The following is a 23,902-nucleotide window of genomic DNA, read 5'->3' on the forward strand; positions in this document are numbered from 1 at the left end:
TTTCTCCTTGGATTTATCCTGTATGGGACTCGCTGCACTTCCTGGACTTGGGTGGCTATTTCCTTTCCCATGTTAGGGAAGTTTTCAACTATAATCTCTTCAAATATTTTCTTGTTTCCTTTCTCTCTCTCGTCCTTCTGGGACCCCTATAATGCGAATGTTGTTGCTTTTAATGTTGTCCCAGAGGTCTCTTAGGCTGTCTTCATTTCTTTTCATTCTTTTTTCTTTATTCTGTTCTGCAGCAGTGAATTCCACCATTCTGTCTTCCAGGTCACTTATCTGTTTTTCTGCCTCAGTTATTGTGCTATTGATTCGTTCTTGTGTATTTTTCATTTCAGTTATTGTGTTGTTCATCTCTGTTTGTTCTTTAATTCTTCTAGATCTTTGTTAAACATTTCTTGCATCTTCTCGATCTTTGCCTCCATTCTTTTTCCAAGGTCCTGGATCATCTTCACTATCATTATTCTGAATTCTTTTTCTGGAAGGTTGCCTATCTCCACTTCATTTAGTTTTTTTGGGGGGTTTTATCTTGTTCCTTCATCTGGTACATAGCCCTCTGCCTTTTCATCTTGTGTACCTTTCTGTGAATGTGGTCTTTGTTCCACAGGCTGCAGGATTGTAGTTCTTTTTGTTCTGCTGTCTGCCCTCTGGTGGATGAGGCTGTCTAAGAGGCTTGTGCACGTTTTCTGATGGGAGCGACTGGTGGTGGGTAGAGCTGGCTGTTGCTTTGGTGGGCAGAGCTCAGTAAAACTTTTATCTACTTGTCTGCTGATGTGTGGGGCTGGGTTCCCTCCCTGTTTGTTGTTTGGCCTGAGGGGACCCAATACTGGAGCCTACCTGGGCTCTTTGGTTGGGCTAATGGCAGACTCTGGGAGGGCTTACGCCAAGGAGTACTTCTCAGAACTTCTGCTGCCAGTGTCCTTGTCCTCACAGTGACACACAGCCACCCCCACCTCTGCAGGAGACCGTCCAACACTAGCAGGTAGGTCTGGTTCAGTTTCCTATGAGGCTACTGCTCCTTCCCTTGGGTCCCGATGAGCACGCTACTTTGTGTGTGCCCTCCAAGAGTGGAGTCTCTGTTTCCCCCAGTCCTGTTGAAGTCCTGCAGTCAAATCCCACTAGCCTTCAAAGTCTGATTGTCTAGGAATTCCTCCTCCTGTTGCCAGACCCTCAGATTGGGAAGCCTGACATGGGTCTCAGAATCTTCACTCCAGTGGGTGGACTTCTGTGGTATAAGTTTCTCCAGTTTGTGAGTCACCCACCCAGCAGTTATGGGATTTGATTTTACTGTGATTGCACCCCTCCTACCATCTCACTGTGGCGTCTCCTTTGTGTTTGGATGTGGGGTATCTTTTTTGGTCAGTTCCAGTGTCTTCCTGTCAATGATTTTTCAGCAGTTAGTTGTAATTCTGGTGTTCTTGTAAGAGGGAGTGAGAGCACGTGCTTCTACTCCGCATCTTGAATCAATCTGTCAGCATCTTTATTGGAGTGTAATTGCTTTACAATGGTGTGTTAGTTTCTGCTGTATAACAAAGTGAATCAGCTATACACATATCCCCATATCTCTTCCCTCTAGCATCTCCCTGCCTCCCACCCTTCCTATCCCACCCGTCTAGGTGGTCACAAAGCACCAAGCTGATCTCCTTGTGTTATGTGGCTCCTTCCCACTAGCTATAGGCTTTACATTTGGTAGTGTATATATGTCCATGCCACTCTCTCACTTTGTCCCAGATTACCCTTCCCCCTCCCTGTGTCCTCAAGTCTGTTCTCTAGTAGGTCTGCGTCTTTATTCCTGTCGTGCCCCTAGGTTCATCATGACCATTTTTTTTTTTTAAGATTCCATATATATGTGTTAGTATATGGTATTTGTTTTTCTCTTTCTGACTTACTTCACTCTGTATGACAGACTCTAGGTACATCCACCTCACTACAAATAACTCTATTTCGTTTCTTTTTATGGCTCAGTGATATTCCATTGTATATATGTGCCACATCTTCTTTATCCATTCATCTGTCGATGGACACTTAGGTTGCTTCCATGTCCTGGCTATTGTAAATAGAGCTGCAATGAACATTGTGGTACATGACTCTGTTTGAATTGTGTTTTTCTCAGGGGATATGCCCAGTAGTGGGATTGCTGGGCTGTATGGTAGTTCTATTTTTAATTTTTTAAGGAACCTCCATACTGTTCTCCATAGTGGCTGTATCAATTTACATTCCCACCAACGGTGCAAGAGGGTTCCCTTTTCTCCACACCCTCTCCAGCATTTATTGTTTGTAGATTTTTTGATGATGGTCATTCAGACTGATGTGAGCTGATATCTCATTGTAGTTTTTTTTTTTTTTTTTTAACAGGCTCTGGATGCGCAGGCTCAGCGGCCTTGGCTCACGGGCCCAGCCGCTCCACGACATGTGGGATCTTCCCGGACTGGGGCACAAACCTGTGTCCCCTGGATCGGCAGGCGGACTCTCAACCACTGCGCCACCAGGGAAGCCCTCATTGTAGTTTTGAATTATCTAATGATTAATGATGTTCAGTATTCTTTCATGTGTTTGTTGGCCATCTGTATGTCCTCTTTGGAGAAATGTCTATTTAGGTCTACTGCCCATTTTTGTATTGCGTTTTTTGTTTTTTTGATATTGAGCTGCATGTGCTGCTTGTAAATTTTGGAGGTTATCTTTGTCAGTTGCTTCATTTGCAAATATTTTCTCCCAGTCTGAGGGTTGTCTTTTCGTCTTGTTTATGGTTTCCTTTGCTGTGCAAAAGCATTTACGTTTCATTAGGTCCCATTTGTTTATTTTATATAATAGTGGTGACAGTGGGCAACCTTGGCTTGTTCCTGATCTTAGTGGGAATGGATTCAGTTTTTCACCATTGAGGAAGATGTTGGCTGTGGGTTTGTCATATATGACCTTTATTATATTGAGGAAAGTTCCCTCTATGCCTACTTTCAGATTGGCTGTTTTTGAAAAATTCCTCCTTGTTTAGTTGACTGAATTCCTAGGAAATTTCCCAGGCAATGATATGAATTAATAATAAAGTGATTAAGAATACATTTTTACAAGGTTCCCATGAAGACCACTGGGATGGAAAAAAGCAATGTATAAAATGCAGTGCTGCGGCTTCCCTGGTGGGAAGAATATACCTGCCCATGCAGGGGACATGGGTTCTAGCCCCGGTCCCGGAAGATCCCACATGCTGTGGAGCAACTAAGCCCGTGTGCCACAACCACTGAGCCTGTGTTGTGGAGCCCATGAGCGACAGGTACTGAAGCCCACAAGCTTAGAGCACATGCTCCGCAACAAAGAGAAGCCACTGCAATGAGAAGCCCGCGTACCGCAACGAAGAGTGGCCTTGGCTCACCACAACTAGAGAAAGCACATGCACAGCAATGAAGACCCAATGCAGCCAAAAATAAATAAATAAATTAAATTTATAAAAATAAATGCAGTGCTTAAAGTTAGAGTAATAATTTGTGTAAATTTTAGCAGGAAAATTTAGTCTGTCAGTTATTTCTCTTGGATCTCAAAGCAAATTTTTACTTGCTTGGAAATATAACTTATAACTGGAATCATAATAAAATACAGTATCAATTTTGAAATATCTGAAACTGTAATTTGATGATGTATCTTTAGGTTACTCATTAGTTATAGAAACATTAAACAGAAACTTAAGAAACTTTAAGCAAGGTAATTATATAATGATAGACATAGTCCATCTCTATCTGGGAATACTCATTGACAGAATTTTGAGGGAACAGGAAACATTAACAGATTCCCCAATTAAAGGAATAAAAATGATCTGACTTTCTTTTTGTATGTACAGGATTGGAAACCATGTTGGAATTTTTAAAAATATCGATGAATATAGTTGCCTTCTTTTCCCATGTTTAAACTTTTACTTCTCTTTTATTAGTCTGCAAAAAATGGTGAAGCTTTACAAAGTAATGAGGAGATGGAAAGTACAAAAAACTTTCTAGCTTTAACTGCTGCATCAGAAGAAACTGTTGGTGAGTAAAATTGATTTGTCTTTGTTTTTAATCTCAGGGTCATAGAATATTTGGATTAAAGTAAAAGTCCCAATTCAGTTATCTTTTCTTTTTCTTTGTGAGTTTAATTCTTTAGAGGAAATGATCACGTTGGATAGGACTATATGGAACTCCTCTGAAGTTAGGTATGTTTCAGAGTCTTCTAGTGTTTGTGTCTCCTCAAGGGTGAGGAGGATAAGGCAGTGAAAAATCAGGAAATAGACAAGGTATGTCTTTGCCTTTACTTCCTGTGACTCTTAGGTGCCTCTACACACCCAGTTTGTGCAGTCCCCTGACTGCCTGGGATTGTCCCATGAGGTGTCTCACTCAGGCCTCTGCAACCTTTCATAAAAATCCGCTACTGATTTGTCTTTTCCCTGTTCTCTCATAGTTCTGGTTTATGAGACCAGCCAGTTAATTCTGTGCATATGTTTCTACTTCCCCCACTTGTGTGTATGTAACAGCTGACCCTTGAACAACATGGTGGTTAGGGGCACTGCCCCTGTGCAGTTGAAAATCCAGGTATAACTTTACAGTTGGCTCTCTGTGCCTGCAGTTCTGCATCCATGGATTCAACCAACCAAGGATTGTGTAGTACTATAGTATGCATTTATTGAAAAAAATCCGTGTATAAGTGAACCTGTGCAATTCAAACATTATGTTGTTCAAAGGTCAACTGTGTATTTGTGATTCGCCTCCGCCTCCTCCTTCTTCTTTTCCTTCTTCCTTCTTTTCTTTCTTTTTCTTCTTCTACAGAAGTACTGTGGAATCATATAACTTATTTTAATTTACTTAGTAATGAATGTTTTAGTGATTGGGAAGACATGGATTTTTTGGCAGGACACTTTTGAAATCCTTTAACTAACATCATCTAAATGGTCATATAGTATTTCTTGGGCATTAGACTGGCTCTCAGTAGGGGTCCCAGGAGTGGGATTGCTGGATCGTATGGTAGCTCTGTTTTTAGTTTTTTAAGGAACCTCCATACTGTTCTCCATAGTGGCTGCACCAATTTACATCCCCACCAACAGTGTAGGAGAGTTCCCTTTTCTCCACACCCTCTCCAGCATTTATTATTTGTAGACTTTTTGATGATGGCCATTCTGAATGGTGTGAGGTGGTACCTTGATGTGGTTTTGATTTGCATTTCCCTAATAATTAGCTATGTGGAACATCTTTTCATGTGCCTATTGGCCATCTGTATGTCTTCTTCAGAGAAATGACTATTTAGATCTTCTGCCCATTTTTTGATTGGTTTGTTTGTTTTTTTGTTATTGACTTGTATGAGCTATTCGTTTATTTTGGAAATTAAGCCCTTGTTGGTCACATTATTTGCAAATATGTTCTCCTAGTCTGTAGGTTGTCTTTTAGTTTTGTTGATGGTTTCCTTTGCCATTCAGCATCTGTATTTTAGAATGCAGGAGCTAAACGCTAATTTCACCACTGAGGCATTTCTAAGAGGCCACACTTGCTGTGCTTGACTCTGGAGCAAGGACTGTAAAACAGGCCACTCTGTAAAGGGATCCATGGTGGCCTTTTGACATTAGCCTTTTGGTCACAGAGTTCACTACTGAGTGAATTTTAGGCCTTAGAGGGAAAGATTTGTTTTCAGCTGGCCTTTCTTCGCGAACAAATCTGAACTATCAGATACATTTAATTTTAAAAGCCCATGACAGGTCCATTTGGTTAAATCTATGGAGCTCAGAGTTGTATCTCTGGAGTCACGTGACTACTGTAGGCCCTGTAGACATCTACAGTCATGCTAGATTAGTACTAATACTCTAACATGGAAACTTCTTAGACTCCATGATCTGGAAGCTGGAGTTACCAGAGGCTTGGCCGGAGAGAGTCATTGCTTTAAACATTACCATGTCAGAGTTTCAATTTTCAGATTTCGAATTCTTAGTCACTTATTGTGTACTGGCAGTGTTTATCGTGTGCAGAGCAGATAAGATGTGAGAGTAGGGTCAGTGTGAAAGGAAATGGGGATCAAAGATGCTTTTGGGTAAATCAAGGGTCTTTCGCCCTTCATTCTTGCTGCCGTCTGTCTTGATTAGCTCACGCTTGACTAGTTCACCAGAATGAAGAGACAACACTATTGTACTCCTGGTTCTTCAGATTTAATTAGACTTTTTTGGTGGCTGGCCTTTCATGGAAGACAGGTTCCTTAATGGAATGTCTTGCTGGCTCTTCACATCCTAGGCATGTCAGCAGTCACATATATATCTGGTCTTTAAAAATCTTAAAACCCAAAAGAGATAGCATTTACTATAAACTACATTATTAGCCTAATTATACATTTTTTAAACATTTGACATAACATAATTATTACCTTATTCCAAAAGAGGTAACTTTTGGAATCTTCAGTTTATGAAATGTGTTATTAGCAAGTATGAAAGAAATGTATGAAAGAAAGGCATAGAAATGAAAGAGTCCAATTTTACCACCTAGCACTGATTTTTGATAGTCTCATATTTCTACTATTACAGCATAGCCGCATATCATGAAATGTTGTGACACTGCTTATATCTGTTGCGTCCTGAGATTAGTTTCTTTCCCAGGTTATTCACTGAACTTCAACTACCCCTCTTAATTAAAAATGTAAAAATTTTTTAAATTAAAAAATTATTTTGATCAAGCCTATGGATAACCATAAATTTTAAAGTAAAGTGTTTCTTATAAGGCTTATTATGAAAACAGAAATCTTTTGCTCTCTTTTCCTCCATGATCATTTTTTTCTTTGTTCCCTGGAAAGCTCAAAGTCCTTGTAAACTGTCCAGTAGGTGGCAGCATCTAGTTAAAATAATACTTTAAAAGCGTCTCTTGAAGAATTTAGAGCCAGGCTTATTTGGACTTGAACTTTAAACACAAATCTATAAATACCCAAACCTACTTTTTGCTGTTCTTATTTTTTTCCTTTAAACAAAGGGAGAAATCTTAGGATGAGTGTTCTATCTTTATTTCTCCCAGTCATTTCCTTAACTTTCTTAAGAGTAACTCGAGGGACTTTGGGCTAGTGGCAGAATGGCAATTTCCAATCTGTTTTCCCACCCTCTAAACACAAAATACATCCTTTGGGGATGTTATAGTCCCTTTATAACATCACAAATAAACAGTAGCAAAAAAAAAAAAAAAAGAAAAGATACTTGTGTATTTAGTTTTATTTATAGGAACTAAACACAAATGGGGCGTTGACTCTATGAGAATGATAAACACCACATTAAACTGATTTCTTTTTAAACCACATTTTGACTTCATAAACCAGAGATAATATCCTCAAGTACTGAGGTTTCAAAGTGGACGGTATTGCACTTGCTAGAGATTTCAGAAGTATTTTAAAAGTCTGTCTCACAACATTTTTGAGGGATCACTTTAAAGCTTTTCTAGAGGAATGTGAAAATCATTTACCACACCAGGAGTTTTCCCTTAGTTTTTAGCATTTATCTGATGGATAGAGGTAGAATTCATTACTCTCTGAGACGAATATATCTAGTGATAGGATTGCTTGTTATCAGTGTTTTGGATAGAGGTTATTCTTTTTTGCCTTTGTCACTTTTGCCCTTGTGTTTCCAGCTCCAATGTATAAGTACATGTAAGCACAAAACAGTGGCACTTTAATCAATCAGATTTCTCAAAATTTGCAAATACCTCTTTCAAAATGATTTTCTGTGAAATTTAGGAAAATGTTGCTTCTGCTCTTGCATGTTAAGATTAAATATTCCAAGAAAATTTGGTAGTCTCTTTCTGCTGTGATTTGCAGAGGACTTGGGGAGAAAATCACGTAATTGTGCTGACTGGTACAGCTAAGGATTTTTGGGTTTTAACCTCTGTTATATTCTCAGTATTGCTTAGCAATTTCTCTTACATTCTCCAAAGTGGCTCTTCCAAATTGTTACTGTGTATTTAACCTCCCATCTTCTTATGCAAGTCCTTTACCCTGGCAGTCTTAGGGTTCAGAGAAAATGCACCAACTGGTTGGAAGTCCCTTCCAAATTCTTGCTTTCTGTCTCCAAATTGCACTCTGACTGTGCTCCTCTACCCTCTTCCCTCTTCCCTTAGATGGAGGGCAGGTGCTCTTCTTCTCCAAGGCCAAAGTCAATAATGTCCCATCTCCTTCACTCTACTCCTGCCTCCTGATCCATCAACTTTTCTGTCTCTTACCTAGAGCATCTCTCTTGTCTCCTCTGGGTCCTTCCCTTCAGCTAACCAGGCTTAAATGTTCTGGCCCTAAAACAGAATCAAAGAGCCATCAAACCAACAAAACATACAAATAAAACCTCCTCCCTCGGTTCGTCACCCTACTCCCAAACAGGTACCATTCGGTTTCCCTCCTCTCCTTAAAGGTCAGACTTCTTGAGAGAATAGTCTGCACCTACTAGTGCTACTTGGTCAACTTCCATTTACTTCCCAACTGTATTTTCTCCTGTCACACTACAGAAACTACTTCATCAGTGGTCCTCCTAAATTCTATATCTAGTGACATCCTCCCAATTTTCGTCCTATTTGATGCCTCTGTCGCATCTGACATAGTTGACCACTCATAGAATAGTAACTTTGTTTTTTTTACTGGATTCATTATTTCCTGCTGGTTCTCCTCTCCCCCTCCTTATTTCCCATGGTTGAAACCTATTTCTTCTTTTGTATATTTTCGCTATCTTGGTTAATGGTTTCGTCATCCACCCAGTCTTTGTGATGGCTCATTGTATGTGTCATTTTGACTGGATCACAGGATGCCCAGATGTCTGGTTAAGCATTATTTCTGGGTGTATCTGTGAGGGTGTTTCTGGAAGAGACTAGCATTTGAATTGGTAGACTGAGTGAAGTGAATACTGTCCTGATTGTGGGTGGGCATCATCCAATACTTTGAAGGCTTGAATAGAACTAAAATGTAGAGGGGGGAGGGATTGGCCCTCTCTCTGCCTGACTGTTCGAGTTGGGACATTGATCTCCTCTGGCCCTCAGTAATAATTATTTTATTTATTCTAATTACCTTTAGTTGTTTGCTTTGAGTCTTGTTAGTTTATGATCACCTGGAAATAATATTAATTTTCAACACTTATTCCTATTCTGAGAACGTTATAAGGACATAGTGTTGAAATTTATTCAATGTATTTCAATATCTATTTAACGTATTGTAAAGCTTTTTCTTCTTGACAAACTTAATTAATGTTTCAAAATTAATAGATTTAAATACTAAATTAGTCTTTTATTCCTAGGTTAATGTATTTCTTGGTTATGGAGGATTATTATTTTAATTTAGTACCAGATTTGAATGGCTGAATTTATTCAGAATTTTTGCCTCTGTATTTATAAGTGAAATTAGCTGTGTGTTTGTGTGTGTGCGTGTGCCCATGTGCATGTATGTCATGGTGTAGCAGGTAGAGGTGGGGTTGGTGGTGGTTGTGTGTGTGCTTTGTCAGTCTGTGTTAGCTTCATAAAATGAATGGGGCTAGCTGTCCATTTATTTCTAAGCTTTGAAACAGTTTATATAACATGGGGATTATTTTCCCCAAATTTGAAAGATTTCACTGGAAAAACCATCTGGTTCAAATAATTTCTTGGAGGCAATTCTCTGATTCTTTTCTCAGCTTCTTTCATAGTTACTACTGTATTACAGTTTACTAGTCTTCTGGAGTCAATTTTGGCAATATGTCCACGTCATTGAGATTTTAAAGTATCCATTTCACTGAGATTTAAAATTTTACTAATAAAACTTCATATAGCATTCAAAAATGATAATTCTCCTTCTTATTGTTTATATGTCCCATTTCTTATTTCTAATTTTGTTAATTGTTTCTCTTTTTAATCTGGAATTTTTGTAAAGTTAATTTTTAATTTTAGCACAGTTTTAGATTTACAGGAAAAATATGAAGAAAGTACAGAGATTTTCCATATACCTGCAACGAGTTTCCCTTTTATTAAGATTAGTATGGTACCTTTGTTACAGTTAATGAACCAATATTGATACATTATTATTAACTAAAGTCCATACTTTATTCAGGCTTTTAGTTTTTACCTGATGTCCTTTTCCTGTTCCAAGATCCCATCTAGTATACCACATTACGTTTACTCATGTCTCCTTAAGCTACTCTTGGCTACGCACTTTCTCAGACTTCCCTTGTCTTTGATGACCTTGGCAGTTTTGAGGAGTACTGGTCAGGTATTTTGTAGAATTTCCAGCAGTTATGACTTATGTCATGGTTTTCACATGATTCGACTTGTATGTTCTTGGGAGGAAGACCATAGAGTTAAAGTGCCATTTTCATTACATCCCATCATACTATCAGTATAACTTATCACTGTTGATGTTAACTTTGATCACCTGGCTGAGGAAGTATTTGTCAGGTTTCTCCACTGTAAATTTTCTCAATAGTTCACCTTTTCCGTACTGTCTTCTTCAGAGGAAAGTTACTATGTGCAGCCCATACTTAAGGAGTGGGGAGTTATGCATCACTTCCTCGATGGCAGAGAATTTACATAAACTATTGTGAATTATTCTTTATTATTATTTTTACATTTTATTTATTTATTTTTAAAATTTGGCTGCTCTGGGTCTTCGTTGTGGCTCTTGGGCTTCTCTAGCTGTGGCGCGGGCTCAGTAGTTGTGCTGCGTAGGCTTAGTTGCCCCGCGGCGTGTGGGATCTTAGTTCCCCGATCAGGGATTGAACCCCTGTCTCCTGCATTGGAAGGCAGATTCTTAACCACTGGACCACCAGGGCAGTCCCATTGTGAATTATTCTGCATGGGGGATTCATCTAGTCTCCTTATTTATTTATTTCACTATTGACTTGTGGATATTTGTTTATACTTTGGATTATTTCATTGCTCAAAATTTTACAGCTTTGACCATTGGGAGCTTGTTCAGTTGACTCTTGTGTCCTTTTGTCATATTTCCTCCACTGTGAGTTTTGTTTTGCTGTTGTTGTGAGCACTTCCTCACTTTCTGGCTTCAGACTCATCTTCAATGTTTCTTACCTGAGTCCTAGAATCAGCCGTTTCTCCAATCAGCTGGTTCCTCTTATTGGAGAATGATACTAGAAACCAGATCTGGGTGCTAGGTGTGCTTGCTGTTACTGGGGAGTTGTTGACTGTAGGCCTTCTGAGAAAGGAAGTATTTGTGTGTATGCTAACCTGTTACACACTTATCTATAAATATCTCTATGTGTAACCATCTGTATCTGTATTAGGCTAAACATAGGTTCATACTTAGGTCTCTGACTTTATTACCCCATGGATCATTCTAGCCTTTTCTCTTGCTTATCTGTAACCACCACTCCAACAGTGAAACACCTGGCTCTCATCAAAGGCCATCCATTTACTTCATTGTTCAATTCTACTGTATGTGTGTAGTGATATCAGAATTGTTGACCTGTACCCCACAGGACATAACCTCATCAACCGAGTACAGAGCTCACGTGCAGTTTCTGTTGCCTTTAGTCTTGCAGAGTCTACTCATTTCCACAGTTACTTAAAGTGAGCATTTTTCCCTTCACCCCCTCCAGTGAAATTATTTCATACATTGATAACACAGATTGTTTTATCAAATTCTGTATTTTATCCTGGGATTCTGTGACATCCTAAATAATCTTTTGAAAATTGCATACATTAAGGTTCACTCTCTGTGCTGTGAAGTTATAGGTTTCCAAAAATGTATAGTGTCGTGTGACCACTGTTACGGTATAATACAGAATAGTTTTACCACACTTAAAGATCCCCTCTGTGGATGAATGGGTAAAGAAGATGTAGCACATACATATAATGGAATATTACTCAGCCATAAAAAGAAATGAAATTGAGTTATCTGTAGTGAGGTGGATGGATCTAGAGTCTGTCATACAGAGTGAAGTAAGTCAGAAAGAGAAAAACAAATACTGTATACTAACACATATATATGGAATCTAAAAAAAAAAGAAAGAATGGTCATGAAGAACCTAGGGGCAGGGAATAAAGATGCAGATCTACTAGAGAATGGACTTGAGGACACGGGGAGGGGGAAGTGTAAGCTGGGACAAAGTGAGAGAGTGGCATGGACATATGTACACTACCGAATGTAAAACAGATAGCTAGTGGAAAGCAGCCACATAGCACAGGGAGATCAGCTTGGTGCTTTGTGACCACCTAGAGGTGTGGGATGGGGAGGGTGGGAGGGAGGGATATGTAAGAGGGAAGAGATACAAGGATATATGTATAGTTGACTCACTTTGTTATAAAGCAGAAACTAACACACCATTGTAAAGCAATTATACTCCAATAAAGATGTTAAAACAAACAAACAAAACAAACAGAGGTCCCCTGTGTGAATCACCATTGAACTCTCCCTTCTTCCCCCAGACCTCTAGCCACCACCGATTTTTTTACTGTCTCTCTAGTTTTGCCTTTTCCAAATGTTGTATAATTGGAATCATTCCGTATGTAGCCTTTTTCAGAGTAGGTTTTTTAACTTAGCAATATACAGTTAAGATTCATCCATGTCTTTTTGTGACTTGATGGCTGATTTCTTTTTGTCACTAAATATTTTTCTATGGATGTACCACTGTTTGTTTTTCCCTTCATCTATTGAAAGATATCTTGATTGCTTCCAGTTTTTGATGAATACGAATAAAGCTGCTTTAAACATTAGTGTGCAGATTTTGGTGTGGACATAAAATTTCCATTTTGGGGGGTAAATATGTAGGAGGAGGATTGCTGGATCATACAATAAGTGTTTAACTTTGTAAGAAACTGCCTGTCTTCCAAAATGGCTCTACCATTTCATATTCCCACCAGCAAAAATGAAAGTTCCTATTGTTCTGCGTCCTTGCCAGCAATTGGTATTGTCAGTTTTTTGGATTTTAGCCATTCTAATAGGTATATATTGATATCTCATTGTTGTTTTAATTTGCATTTACATTTCCCTAATGACAAAGGGTGTTGAGTATCTTTCCAGGTGCTTGTTTGTCATATATATTTTTTCTTTACTGAGTTGTCTGTTTAGGTCTTTTGCCCATTTAAAAAAATTGGATTGGTTGTTTTCTTGTTGAGTTTTAAGAGTTCTTTGTATATTTTGGATACAACTCCTTTGTCAGATATGTGTTTTGCAAATATTTTCTCCCAGCCTGTGGCTTGTAATTTCCTTCTCTTAACAGTATCTTTTGCAGAGCAGATGTTTTAAATTTTAATAAGCTTAACTTACCAATTTTTTCTTTCATGGATCATGCTTGTGGTGTTGTATACAAAAACTCGTCACTAAATTGAAGCTCATATAGATTTTTATCCTGTGTTTTAGAAGTTTTATAGTTTTGTATTTTACATTTAGGTTTATAATCCAGTTTGAATTAAGTTTTGTGAAAAGTATAAGGTCTGTATCTATGTTCTTCTTTTTTTTTTTTTATTTTTTGCATATGGACATCCAGTTGTTCCAGCACCATTTGTTTAAGAGATTATCCTCTCTCTATTCAACTGTTTTGTTCTTCTGCTAAAGATTAGTTGACTATATTTTTGCAGGTCTATTTCTGAACCCTCTATTCTGTTGCAGTGATCTATGTGGCTATTCTTTTGCCAATACCATGCTATCTTGATTACAGTGAGTGTTTTCTCTTTTTAAAATTATACTTGAGGATTTTTCTTTTTATACCTTTGTGAGCCAGTTTTGAATTTCTTTGCTAATTCTAACAATTATCTTTATTTCTTTTCTTGAACTTGTTATTGTTTTCTCTAGCTTCTTCAGTTAAACTAGTTAAGCTCATTTTATTTTCTCTTAAAATATGTGTCTGCTAGGGCTGCCATTAAAAAAATACCACAGACTGGGTGGCTTAAACAGCAGAAACTTATTTTCTTACAGTTTTGGAGGCTAGAAGTCTAAGATCAAGGTATTGGAAAATTTGTTTTTTGGTGAGGTCTCTCTTCCTGGCTTACAGACGGCCACGTTCTCACTGTGTCCTCACATGACCTTTTCTCTGTGCACAAGGGAAGAAGAGGAGCGGGGTGAAGATATCTCTGGTGCCTCTTCCTCTTCCTGTGAGGACACCAGTTCTATTGGATTAGTACCCCACCTAATAACCTCATTCAACTTTAATTACCTCCGTAAAATACAGCCACACTGGGGGTTAGGGCTTCAATGTATGAATTTGGGGGGGGGATTACAGTTCAGTCCATAACAATATGATAAAAGCCCCATTGCTATAAATTTGTTTCTGCATATAGATTTAGCTTTGTACTACATTCTTTGTTGTATGGTATCATCATTATTCTCTACAGGTTGTTATTGTACTCTTATTTCTTCATTGACCTTATAGTTAATTAGAAAATGGTGCTTTTCCCTTGTTCTCCAGGATTTTTTTTAAGCCCTCTGTTTTAAAAGTCAATGTGGAAATCTATAACACTGTGGGCATTGTTTTGATATTTTGAGTTTATTGAAATTTCCTCTGTAGTCTAATAGGGTGGTTCTTAATTGTAGGGGACATTTGGATGTGTGCATTTTTGGTTGGTGTCATGATGTGCAGTGGGAAGAGGTCAGTTTCTACCTAATCGGGGCAAGTGAGAACTTCTGGTTCTCTTCTATGCCACAGGCCAGTCATGCCATTGTGTGTCATATGTTTCTCTCTGTGTGTGTGTTGGGGTCGGGAGGAGAGAGAGAGAGGGAGAAAGAAAGGGTGAATATATTAGGCCCTGTCTTCCTCTAAGTATGCCACACTGCCATTGCTGCTTTGTTGCTGTCAGGGGTAGGTGTGGAGCACTATGTGTGGAGTCTCCTCCCAAGTTCCAGGTATGCAGTGAGGCAGAGCCCACAGAGCTCTGGTTTTCCCATTCTCTTTGGTGATCTCTATCCAACTCCAAGATTTCACCTCTAATGGGATGAGTGCCAGGGAGCAGCCTCACGTGTGTGTCACTTGTGTCTTTGCAAACTCATCCCCTCTGATGTTCTTCTAGGTCCTTCCCATTGTCTGCGATGGGCTTTCTTCTGTAGGTGGCAGGAAGCAACTTAAATCAATCCTGCAATCTTCCTCTTTTAAGACTCTTGTTAAAAATTGCGCTGAAAACTTTTGAAAATTGTAAAGCACTATAAAATTGAAAGAGTCTTTCATTCAATTTAAAAAAAGTTAATAAAACAATTGTGCTCAATCTTTCAAGGTCTGGCCCTTGATCTCTCAAGGGAGACTTATTTCCCCCAGATGAATGTTTGTAGTGAGGAAATTTGAAAATTTTCCTATTAACTTCTAATTTTGATATAATTTCAAACTTGAAGTCTGAAAAGTATGAAGAATTCTCAAATACCCTTTACACAGATTCTCCAAGTGTTAACATTTACCACATCCTCTGTCTTCCTGTCCACAAGAGGACACACACATGCACACAAATCAGGAAATAAGTATCGATACAGTACTATTATCCAATTGACAGACTTTCTTCATGCTTTGCCAGTTGTCACACTAAAATCCTTTCTAGCAAAAGAAAATTCAAGATAATGCATTGCATTTAATTGTCATGTCTCTTTAGTCATTCTTTGTGTTTTGTGACATTAGCATTTTGGAAGATTATGAGCCTGTTATTTTGTAGACTGTTGCCCAGTTTGGGTTTGTTTATGTTTCCATATATTGGGTTCAAGTTATGCATTTTTGGCAGAAATCCCACAGAAGTGGTACTGTGTTCTTCTCCATGAATCGTATCAGGAAATGCATGATGTTGATTGTTCCGTCACTGATGATGTTAACTTTGATCATTTGATTAAGGTGGTGTCTGCCAGGTTTCTGCCCTGTAAAGTTACCATTTTTCTTTTTGTACTGAGTAAGTTATCTCATGGAAGGATACTGTGAGGCTATTATCCTGTTATTCTTCAAACTTTCACCCATGAGTTTTATTATCCATTGATGATTCCTACCTGAATCAATTATTATTATGATGGTTACTAAATGGTTATTTTCTAATTCCATCATTTCTTCTACATTAATTAGAATGTTTTTTGACTATAAGGAAGAGCTTTCTAATGGAGGACTTTTGGAATTTAGAAAATGCTTTTTCTCTCCCAAGGAGTTGAGCTCCTGCAGTTGAATGTCTGCCTTTTACAACTGTTGTCTTTTAAACTCAAGACTGAGCTATGAGGCCTTTGTTCTAGGCTGTACCCATCTTCTGTCTGAGGCAATGACTACCCTGCGACTATGGGTGAAGAGCCACAGGGTCACACGAATGATTTCAGCCTAGGAAAAACCCCTGGGTTTAAAAGCTTCAGTATCACCTTGCTATAATAGTTTTTAGTATTGTAAGTTCTCATATTTTTGTGTCTTTCTAGGTACTTTAGTTTAAAATTGAGTGAAACTGCTATTAAAGAGGAATTATGTGATCAAAAATAAATATATTACCACTTTGGATATGTGATGCAACTTAAACCAATAACAGAACATTGCCAAATTGCTGACTCGATGAGCCTGCTTTAATGAATATTTTAAGACCCCTAATAGTAGTGGTTGCAAAACAATTAAAGTTTGAAAAGAACTTTAAACCTTTTTGCTTTTTGAGTAGCTTACCCCTCTCCCTGCAAGGCTTATACCACTAATTTGCTAGATTAGCTCATCAAAGATTGTACAAGGATTATGGTTGTAATGTCAATCCTGGTGATGCCAGATTATTATGAATTCCAAATTAGGGAATTGGATTGATGAATTTTTTTTTACTGTCAGAAGTTGTACGTTATGAATTTGGTGGTGTTTGTGTGTTAGGGTGAATGTATCTTGCCTGTATTGTCTCCGAGTAGATGCTTGAATCAGGTTTGTTTCAGAGGTAGGTGATGAATCCTGTAGTGTCTTCAAGACTTGTCATGTTTTCTTAAGCAAAAACATTTCTGTGCCATAACCTGGCAGATTCTCTCGTATTAAGGCAAAGTGATATTTATTTATGTTAGCAGTTTCTTGTAAATATACAGTGTCTGAAGTAGCTAGTAGAACATGAAACAAATTACATTAAACAAAAAAAGTTAAAAACCACAATTTCCTAATTTCTTTATGGGTATTATCCCAAGAAAATAAATAAAAGAAAAGAAGGCTAACTGCTAAGTGTCTCCCCAGTTTTCTCTCTGAAACACATTCTGTTATTTTAATGACTGACCCTATATCTGAAATCTAAACCTTGGGGATCTAAAATAAAAACGCAAAGTTATGCAGTGTGCACATTCTCCGTTTTAAGAATATTAGACTTTGGGTACATTATCTCCAGTTAATTAATGTGATATTTTAGTGCACCCTTGTACATCCTCTTTGCACAGAAGTTCTAGGGAAATTCTGTTGATTATCTTGATTGCTCTGTTTTGAGTGGCTCATGTGTACAAAGATGATTATCATTTCTACCTGAAAGTGACATTGTCTTTTTTTTTTTTTTTGAAAGTGACATTGTCTTAAGAAACATGTGTGGAGGGAATTGAGGAATATTGCAGAGAACATTAGGTCTTATCTTTTTTAAAACAACTGTTCATATAAACAATTCCTTATTTATTTTGTGTGTATTAAACATGTGATTTTTAAATCAATAGATCCTTCTTGCTATGAGCACGAAGATACCTTTTTCTCTGTGTTTCACACTCAAGTCCCTCCAGAAGACTATGAAAACTGTATACAGAATGTCAATAAAGGTATGTGATTTTACATACTGTCACAAGAAGATACTAGCAGTATGTAGAAATATTCACAGATGAAACGATTTGATGTGATTTAATTCAGTGGTGAGTGGAAGTAGGTGAGGTTATAGATGGAACAAGATTGGTCATTGTTGAAGTTAGTTGTTGAGGGTTCATTATACCAGTCTTTCTACCTTTGGATTGAAATTTTGTATAATAAAGAGCTAAAGAAGATCTGGCTGCGAGTAATGGAAACCTAGCTTTAAGTGAAAAAGAAAATTTATGGAAAGAATCCTGCTGGTAGACAGCTTCTTTGATTCCCAAGAGCATATCCTGTGGCTAGTCATTGAGAGGGCAATTCAATTCCTAAATCCTAGAGAAGAGACCAACTGATCTGTCTTGGGTTAGGTGCCCACCCTTGGTTCAACCAACTCATCCAACCTAGCAAGGGTTGGGGTCACTATAAGAACATGGCAGCTTCTACCCTGGATCACTATCAGGATGGAGAGAAGAGGACACTTCTAGGGAGATAATTCCTACCAGACAATCTAAGGTTTAATCCTACAATTTATTAAAAGTATATTTTAAAGAAACTATTATAAATGTAGACAGAGATGCATTTAATTTGATTTATTTTAATGTTGTATTGTTTAAGAGAATATGAAACTTCAGCTGAATGAATAGACTTCATATTTCAACTTAAAAGACTGTATACAATTTGGATTATGGGAAAAAGTTATATATTTTATATCTAAGAAGGCGACTCACCAAAAAAGTAACTCATACTTTAACTATTGATAGTTTATTAAAAAAAATCATGTTATTGATTAAAGAATAAAACCCCAATTATAAAGGATAGAAAAGTAAAACTTTTCTTTTGTCTGAAAAGAAATTAAATCCAGAGATCTCACCCTTTTTCTTGTTCTTTTCAGCTAGTGTTATCAACATTTATTCTTTAATTATTAAATTTGTACTGAATCTTTGATAATAAGCTGTAAATACACCAATTGAAATAACCTCTCTTATAAAACAAAGGTAACTTTTAAGTAAGCCTTGTCTGCATTGAGCTACTGGCTAGTGTTTTTTTCTGTTGGACTTTAATATGGCAATTTATCCTATTTTGTAAGGTGGACTCCATTTGTCATTTAAGAAGACTCTTCTTAATGTGTATTTTTAGAGCTTTAATGAAGGATTCACATAATTTTTAAAAAAATGCTTTAAATGTGACTACAATGAAAACAAGATATTTTATAAAGGGGATAAGAGTCCACAAGTATTTTTCTTACTCTTGTCTTGAGTACTCAGGGTCTGAACAACTCAGAGGTTGACTCAAATCTCTTTTCAAAGATTGAGAAAAACTGATAAATTGCAATGGGTTTTAGGGGTTTGTGCAGATAGGATGTGGAACATCCAGGACACTTATGCCCAGACTTTGCTTAAAAGACAGGTTTGAACAAAAAGTTTATTGTTCTGAGAGGGTGATGGCAAATTAATAGAGTAGCGGGTAATGACTCTAGTCTTTAGGGCAAGTTTTATTTCATATAAAGACTAAAATAAAATATATTTTAAAATTCCCATGACATCAGAGATTTCTCCTTTACTTATATCACTTGAAGTTCTTTTTGTGTTTCCCATGATTCCAAAGGAATCAGCATAAGAAGTTTGATACAGGATGATGAATAACAAAAGAAGTTTTATGAGAACTTCATGGAAAATTATGGGAACACATTTATCTTTTTAAGAATACATCTCTGGGGAATTCCCTGGTGGTCCAGTGGTTAGGGCTCTGCGCTTTCACTGCAGGGGACACGGGTTCGATCCCTGGTCGGGGAACTAAGATCCTGAAAGGCGTGTGGCACAGCCAAAAAAAAAAAAAATCTCTATATGTATTAAGTTTCTGGATCTGGAATTTAGAAGTACTTCTATGTGTGTTTTATTTCTTATATATCCTAATATATGCTTAAGGTAAATTTTTAGCATAATGGACAATTATAATTCTGAAAAATTTTGAACTTTCTTAATATTAGATTTTACGTATGGTGTGGAAAGAAATGAGTCATTGATCAAAGCAGAAAAGAAACCTTTCTCAAATACAGAAAAGATTGAGCTCAGGGGTAAACACAGCCAGGATTTTATTAAGCGAAACATTGAGGTATGTACTTAGAAATTTAGAAGCCAGAATGTGGGATGAAGTGAGCTGCAAACATGGAAATAGTTGTGTTCATTGTCTTTAAATATTTTTTTTGACCATGATGCACGTGTATGTAATTGAAACACTATATACAACTGATAGAAAAGTTTTATGAGCCAGTACTTAACTTCACTATTTTCTTCTCCATCCTATCCTATTCTATCCCATCCTACCGCTTTTAAAATTGCTAGCTGCAACTTACTACATTTGTTTCATTATGCAGAAATGAATCTGGTTCCTGCAGTTTGAAAAACATTTATTTAGAAAATAGTTTTGGACAGTGTTTCCCAGATTTTAAATTGCATATTTAAAATCAATTTTAAAATTGTTTTATTAAAGTAATGAGACTGATTTTTAACTGGTGCATTTAGAAATTTGAATGGAAAATTCTCCTGGCAGAGCTAGAGAGGCCAACTGGTTGTCTGCCCACTGCCCCTGCCCCTTCCGCCCAACTCTAGCAGAGCTTCCTGGCAGCCTGTCACTTGTCTCTTGCTCTGATTAGCTCCCTGATTTAGGGGCTCAACCTTGGTCCTACAGGCCCTGCGGTCTCACTTGGTTTGTCCTTAAGGCAGACTTAGATTAACTAAGGGCACAAGAACTCCTGTATTAGACCAGAATGCGAATTAATTTATAGCAAGAAATAGAAGTATGGGACAGAGGCTCATGGCAAACCACTCAGGCAGTTAAGTCACTAGAAAGCTACATTCGTGAGTATGAAGTGTTACGAGGAGAGAGTTAAGTAATTCTTCATAGTTCAAGCCTGATGCTTTTCCCACAATTAGCACGTCTTTTCCAGGCAGACTGGATTCATGGGTCAGCCTGCTGCTGTGAGGACTGACCTCTGGGACTCTCGATTTTTCTGTGCTCCATCTTCGTATGATCTGAAGGAGACCTTCTCCAGCTTGCTCTGTCTCTTTGTGCTGGCTCATTGTATGTTGATTTAGTGTTTAATTTTCCAAGAGCAGTAAGGTTTTCCCCATATCCAAGTTCTTGCTGACACAGACAGCAGCTCCACCATATATTTCCCTTTTTCCCTTTTAACAATAGTAACTGAACCTTATTTAAACTCCTGATATGATATTCTTGAAATTTAAAAGCAGTTTCATTTAGTGAATATATGCCACATAGGAAGTGGTAAGATTCCTTCCAAATGTCTCAGCAAATACGTTTTTGCATTGATACATATTATATAAAGAGAGGTTTGCAAACTGCCCATGTTTTAATTTTAAATAAAATGTTTGTTGAAATGGTTGAATATCTTTGCTTGGAGAATGGACCTCTATCAAAAATTTGGCATAAAGTAAAATTACCTAGCAAATGAAAATGCCTACTCTCACAAATTTTACCTTAGTGTTTCTGTATTGTAGAAGCCTCAGGTCCCATTTTTATTTTTCCTGAAGTATGAATTGCTTTGAGTATTTAATATTTTCCATTCATACATTCTGTAGTTGGCCAAGAATTCAGGACAACCAGTAGTTATGATTGACAGAGAGAAGAAAAGGCTGGCTGAACTTTTGAAGGACTTGGATAACAGTGATTCGGGGCTGTCCAGTTCTGAGGTAAGTAAACTCTGATATTCTACAAGCTCTACACTTCTTAATTTTTATTCCTTTAATCATGTTATTGACCCATTAGCATAAATTTGTAGTAATTTTTCAAATTATGGAGCAATATTTCTGACTTAAAAAAATCCCGTTTTGGGCTTCCCTGGTGGCGCAGTGGTTGAGAGTCCTCCTGCCGATGCAGGGGACACAGGTTCGTGCCCCGGTCCGGGAGGATCCCACATGAAACTTATTTTTATCTAAATTTTCCAATTTATTCTTGCCGATTCATTATTGACTCTCCTATGTCATTATAAGAGTGACTACAATTGGCTTTCACAATAATAACCTCTGCCTATGATGTGATGGGCTTGGTCATTGATGACATAGAATTGTGTTTCTCTGGATCCTTTTATTTTGGACATTTCTTATTATCCCTAAACTGGTTCCATGATATTTTAGCATAGTCTTCAGTAATCCTGAAGAGCACCATCCTGCTCCTGCCCAGGTACTGCTGGGCATCTAGTTCCCTGAAGAGTCTGGGGCGAGCACAGACTGAGTCTAAGGAGGGGAAAAGCGTGAATCCAGGGTGCGAATGCAGGTATTTGTAGGGCCCAGACAGGCACATAAGGAGTGCAGTGGCTCAGCGTTTGCACTTGTTTGCATACTAAACTTATAGCCGTATTCTTTTTATTTATTTATTTATTTTTAAAAGTTATTTCTGAGATATACATTTTAAAGTAATAACTAGAATTATGACTTATAATATTATATCAGAGCATATAAGATTTTTAGAAATTTCGTGTAATGTCTGAAACATTTATATTAACATATTTCCATACAAATAACCCAAAGAAAGTTTAGTATTAGTTTTTTTTTTTGTTTATACTGCAGGTTCTTATTAGTCATCAATTTTATACACATCAGTGTATACATGTCAATCCCAATCGCCCAATTCAGCACACCACCATCCCCACCCCACCGCGGTTTTCCCCCCTTGGTGTCCATACGTTTGTTCTCTACATCTGTGTCTCTATTTCTGCCCTGCAAACTGGTTCATCTGTACCATTTTTCTAGGTTCCACATACATGCGTTAATATACGATATTTGTTTTTCTCTTTCTGACTTACTTCACTCTGTATAACAGTCTCTAGGGCCATCCACGTCTCAACAAATGACTCAATTTCGTTCCTTTTTGTGACTGAGTAATATTCCATTGTATATATGTACCACAACTTCTTTATCCATTCGTCTGTCGATGGGCATTTAGGTTGCTTCCATGACCTGGCTACTGTAATATTCTTACTTCTACAAAGAAATACATTCTCCTGTGCGCCTTGAAGCTCTTAGCCTTGTCGTCCAGTTTTTATTCCCCTATGTTTAATAGAGATGATGTGGTAAATGCTGCTGGCACCCTGCCCAGATCCCTTTTACCTGGCACGTGTGTGAATCCATCCCCCTGCCCTGTGCCAAGGGTGCACAGCTGCCTCCTTCCCTGGAGAATTGCCCTGGGCTAAATGGGAGCTGACCAGCCCAGGACAGCAGCCCCCGCCTCCCCTCACACCCCCTCACCTTGAGATGAGATTAGCTGTGCCCTGCAGTTTGTCCTCCACCTCTTCCCCAGGGGTCACCCAGTCTTCAGCTGAGACCATATCCTCGCCTAGCTTTGTTCCCTTGTCCTTGCCTGCTCCCCTTACACCCCTAATCCTGAAAGCATCCCCCCACTAAGTCACTTAAACAAGAATCTCTGCCTCAAGTTCCAGATCTAGGGAACCCAGCCTAAGACGTGTAGGTTCAGAGGGTAGTTTTTGCTCTGGGTAAAAAGCAGAGCATGTGCAGCAATATCTGTAGCCAGTGGGGGAGAGTGTGCTGGTCCGTGGCTGCTGCTGCATGGAAATCCCGCCCAGGGCTGCCTGGATCCTCCAGTTTGTCAAAAGAAGCTAGAAATTCAGATGAAAAGAAAAAAAATAACAGTTCTGTATCATTCCCACTCCAGGAAAGGCCAGTGTTGTACTGGTATATATTCCTCCAGGTTATGTATTCACAGCTGACACTGTGGTCTGTAGAAATGGAGTCTCCAGACACTGCAGGTGGTAGCGGAGAGCAGTTGTGTGTGCTGGCTTTGGCAGTCTGTTGTCATCTGGGCTAGAATGCAGGATCCATCATTTCTCAGTTCTGTCACCTTGGGAAGTTATTTCTCTTCACCTCAGTTTCCCCCTATTTCTGGAGAGAAATCTAAAGTGGTCTCACTGGCCTAGGATCAGTGTTGGCAGGGGGCTGCATTCCTCTCTGGATGTCCTTCAGTAATTAATTAGTCTCTAAAATCTTATATCTTAACAGGAAAGGATCTTTGGTATGCTTTTATTTCCCTCTTCTCCCCTTTCCTCTCCTCCAGAATGTATTGAAATCACCTGGAATTTTAGTTCCAGGATGTTAGAAGTTTTTCCCTTTATTTAATAAATTAATAAATTAATTTATTTATGGCTGTGTTCGGTCTTCGTTGCTGTGCGCGGACTTTCTCTAGCTGTGGTGAGTGGGGGCTACTCTTTGTTGCGGTGCC

At 38.1% G+C, this 23,902-nt stretch overlaps 1 protein-coding gene across 1 annotated transcript in view; it reads left to right on the plus strand.

The window, feature by feature from the left end:
• Window positions 1–23,902, plus strand: part of FSIP1 (fibrous sheath interacting protein 1) — a 190,293-nt gene that overhangs the window by 14,935 nt on the left and 151,456 nt on the right. Inside the window, exons 4-7 of the mRNA XM_024732548.1 lie at window positions 3,917–4,010; window positions 17,527–17,625; window positions 19,638–19,762; window positions 21,250–21,360. Coding sequence (XP_024588316.1) covers window positions 3,917–4,010; window positions 17,527–17,625; window positions 19,638–19,762; window positions 21,250–21,360 — 429 coding nt within the window. The remainder of the gene's footprint in view (window positions 1–3,916; window positions 4,011–17,526; window positions 17,626–19,637; window positions 19,763–21,249; window positions 21,361–23,902) is intronic.

The sequence above is a fragment of the Neophocaena asiaeorientalis genome, unplaced genomic scaffold, assembly GCF_003031525.2.
Source record: "Neophocaena asiaeorientalis asiaeorientalis breed wild unplaced genomic scaffold, Neophocaena_asiaeorientalis_V1.1 scaffold119, whole genome shotgun sequence".
In the NCBI taxonomy this organism is placed as follows: Eukaryota; Metazoa; Chordata; class Mammalia; order Artiodactyla; family Phocoenidae; genus Neophocaena; species Neophocaena asiaeorientalis.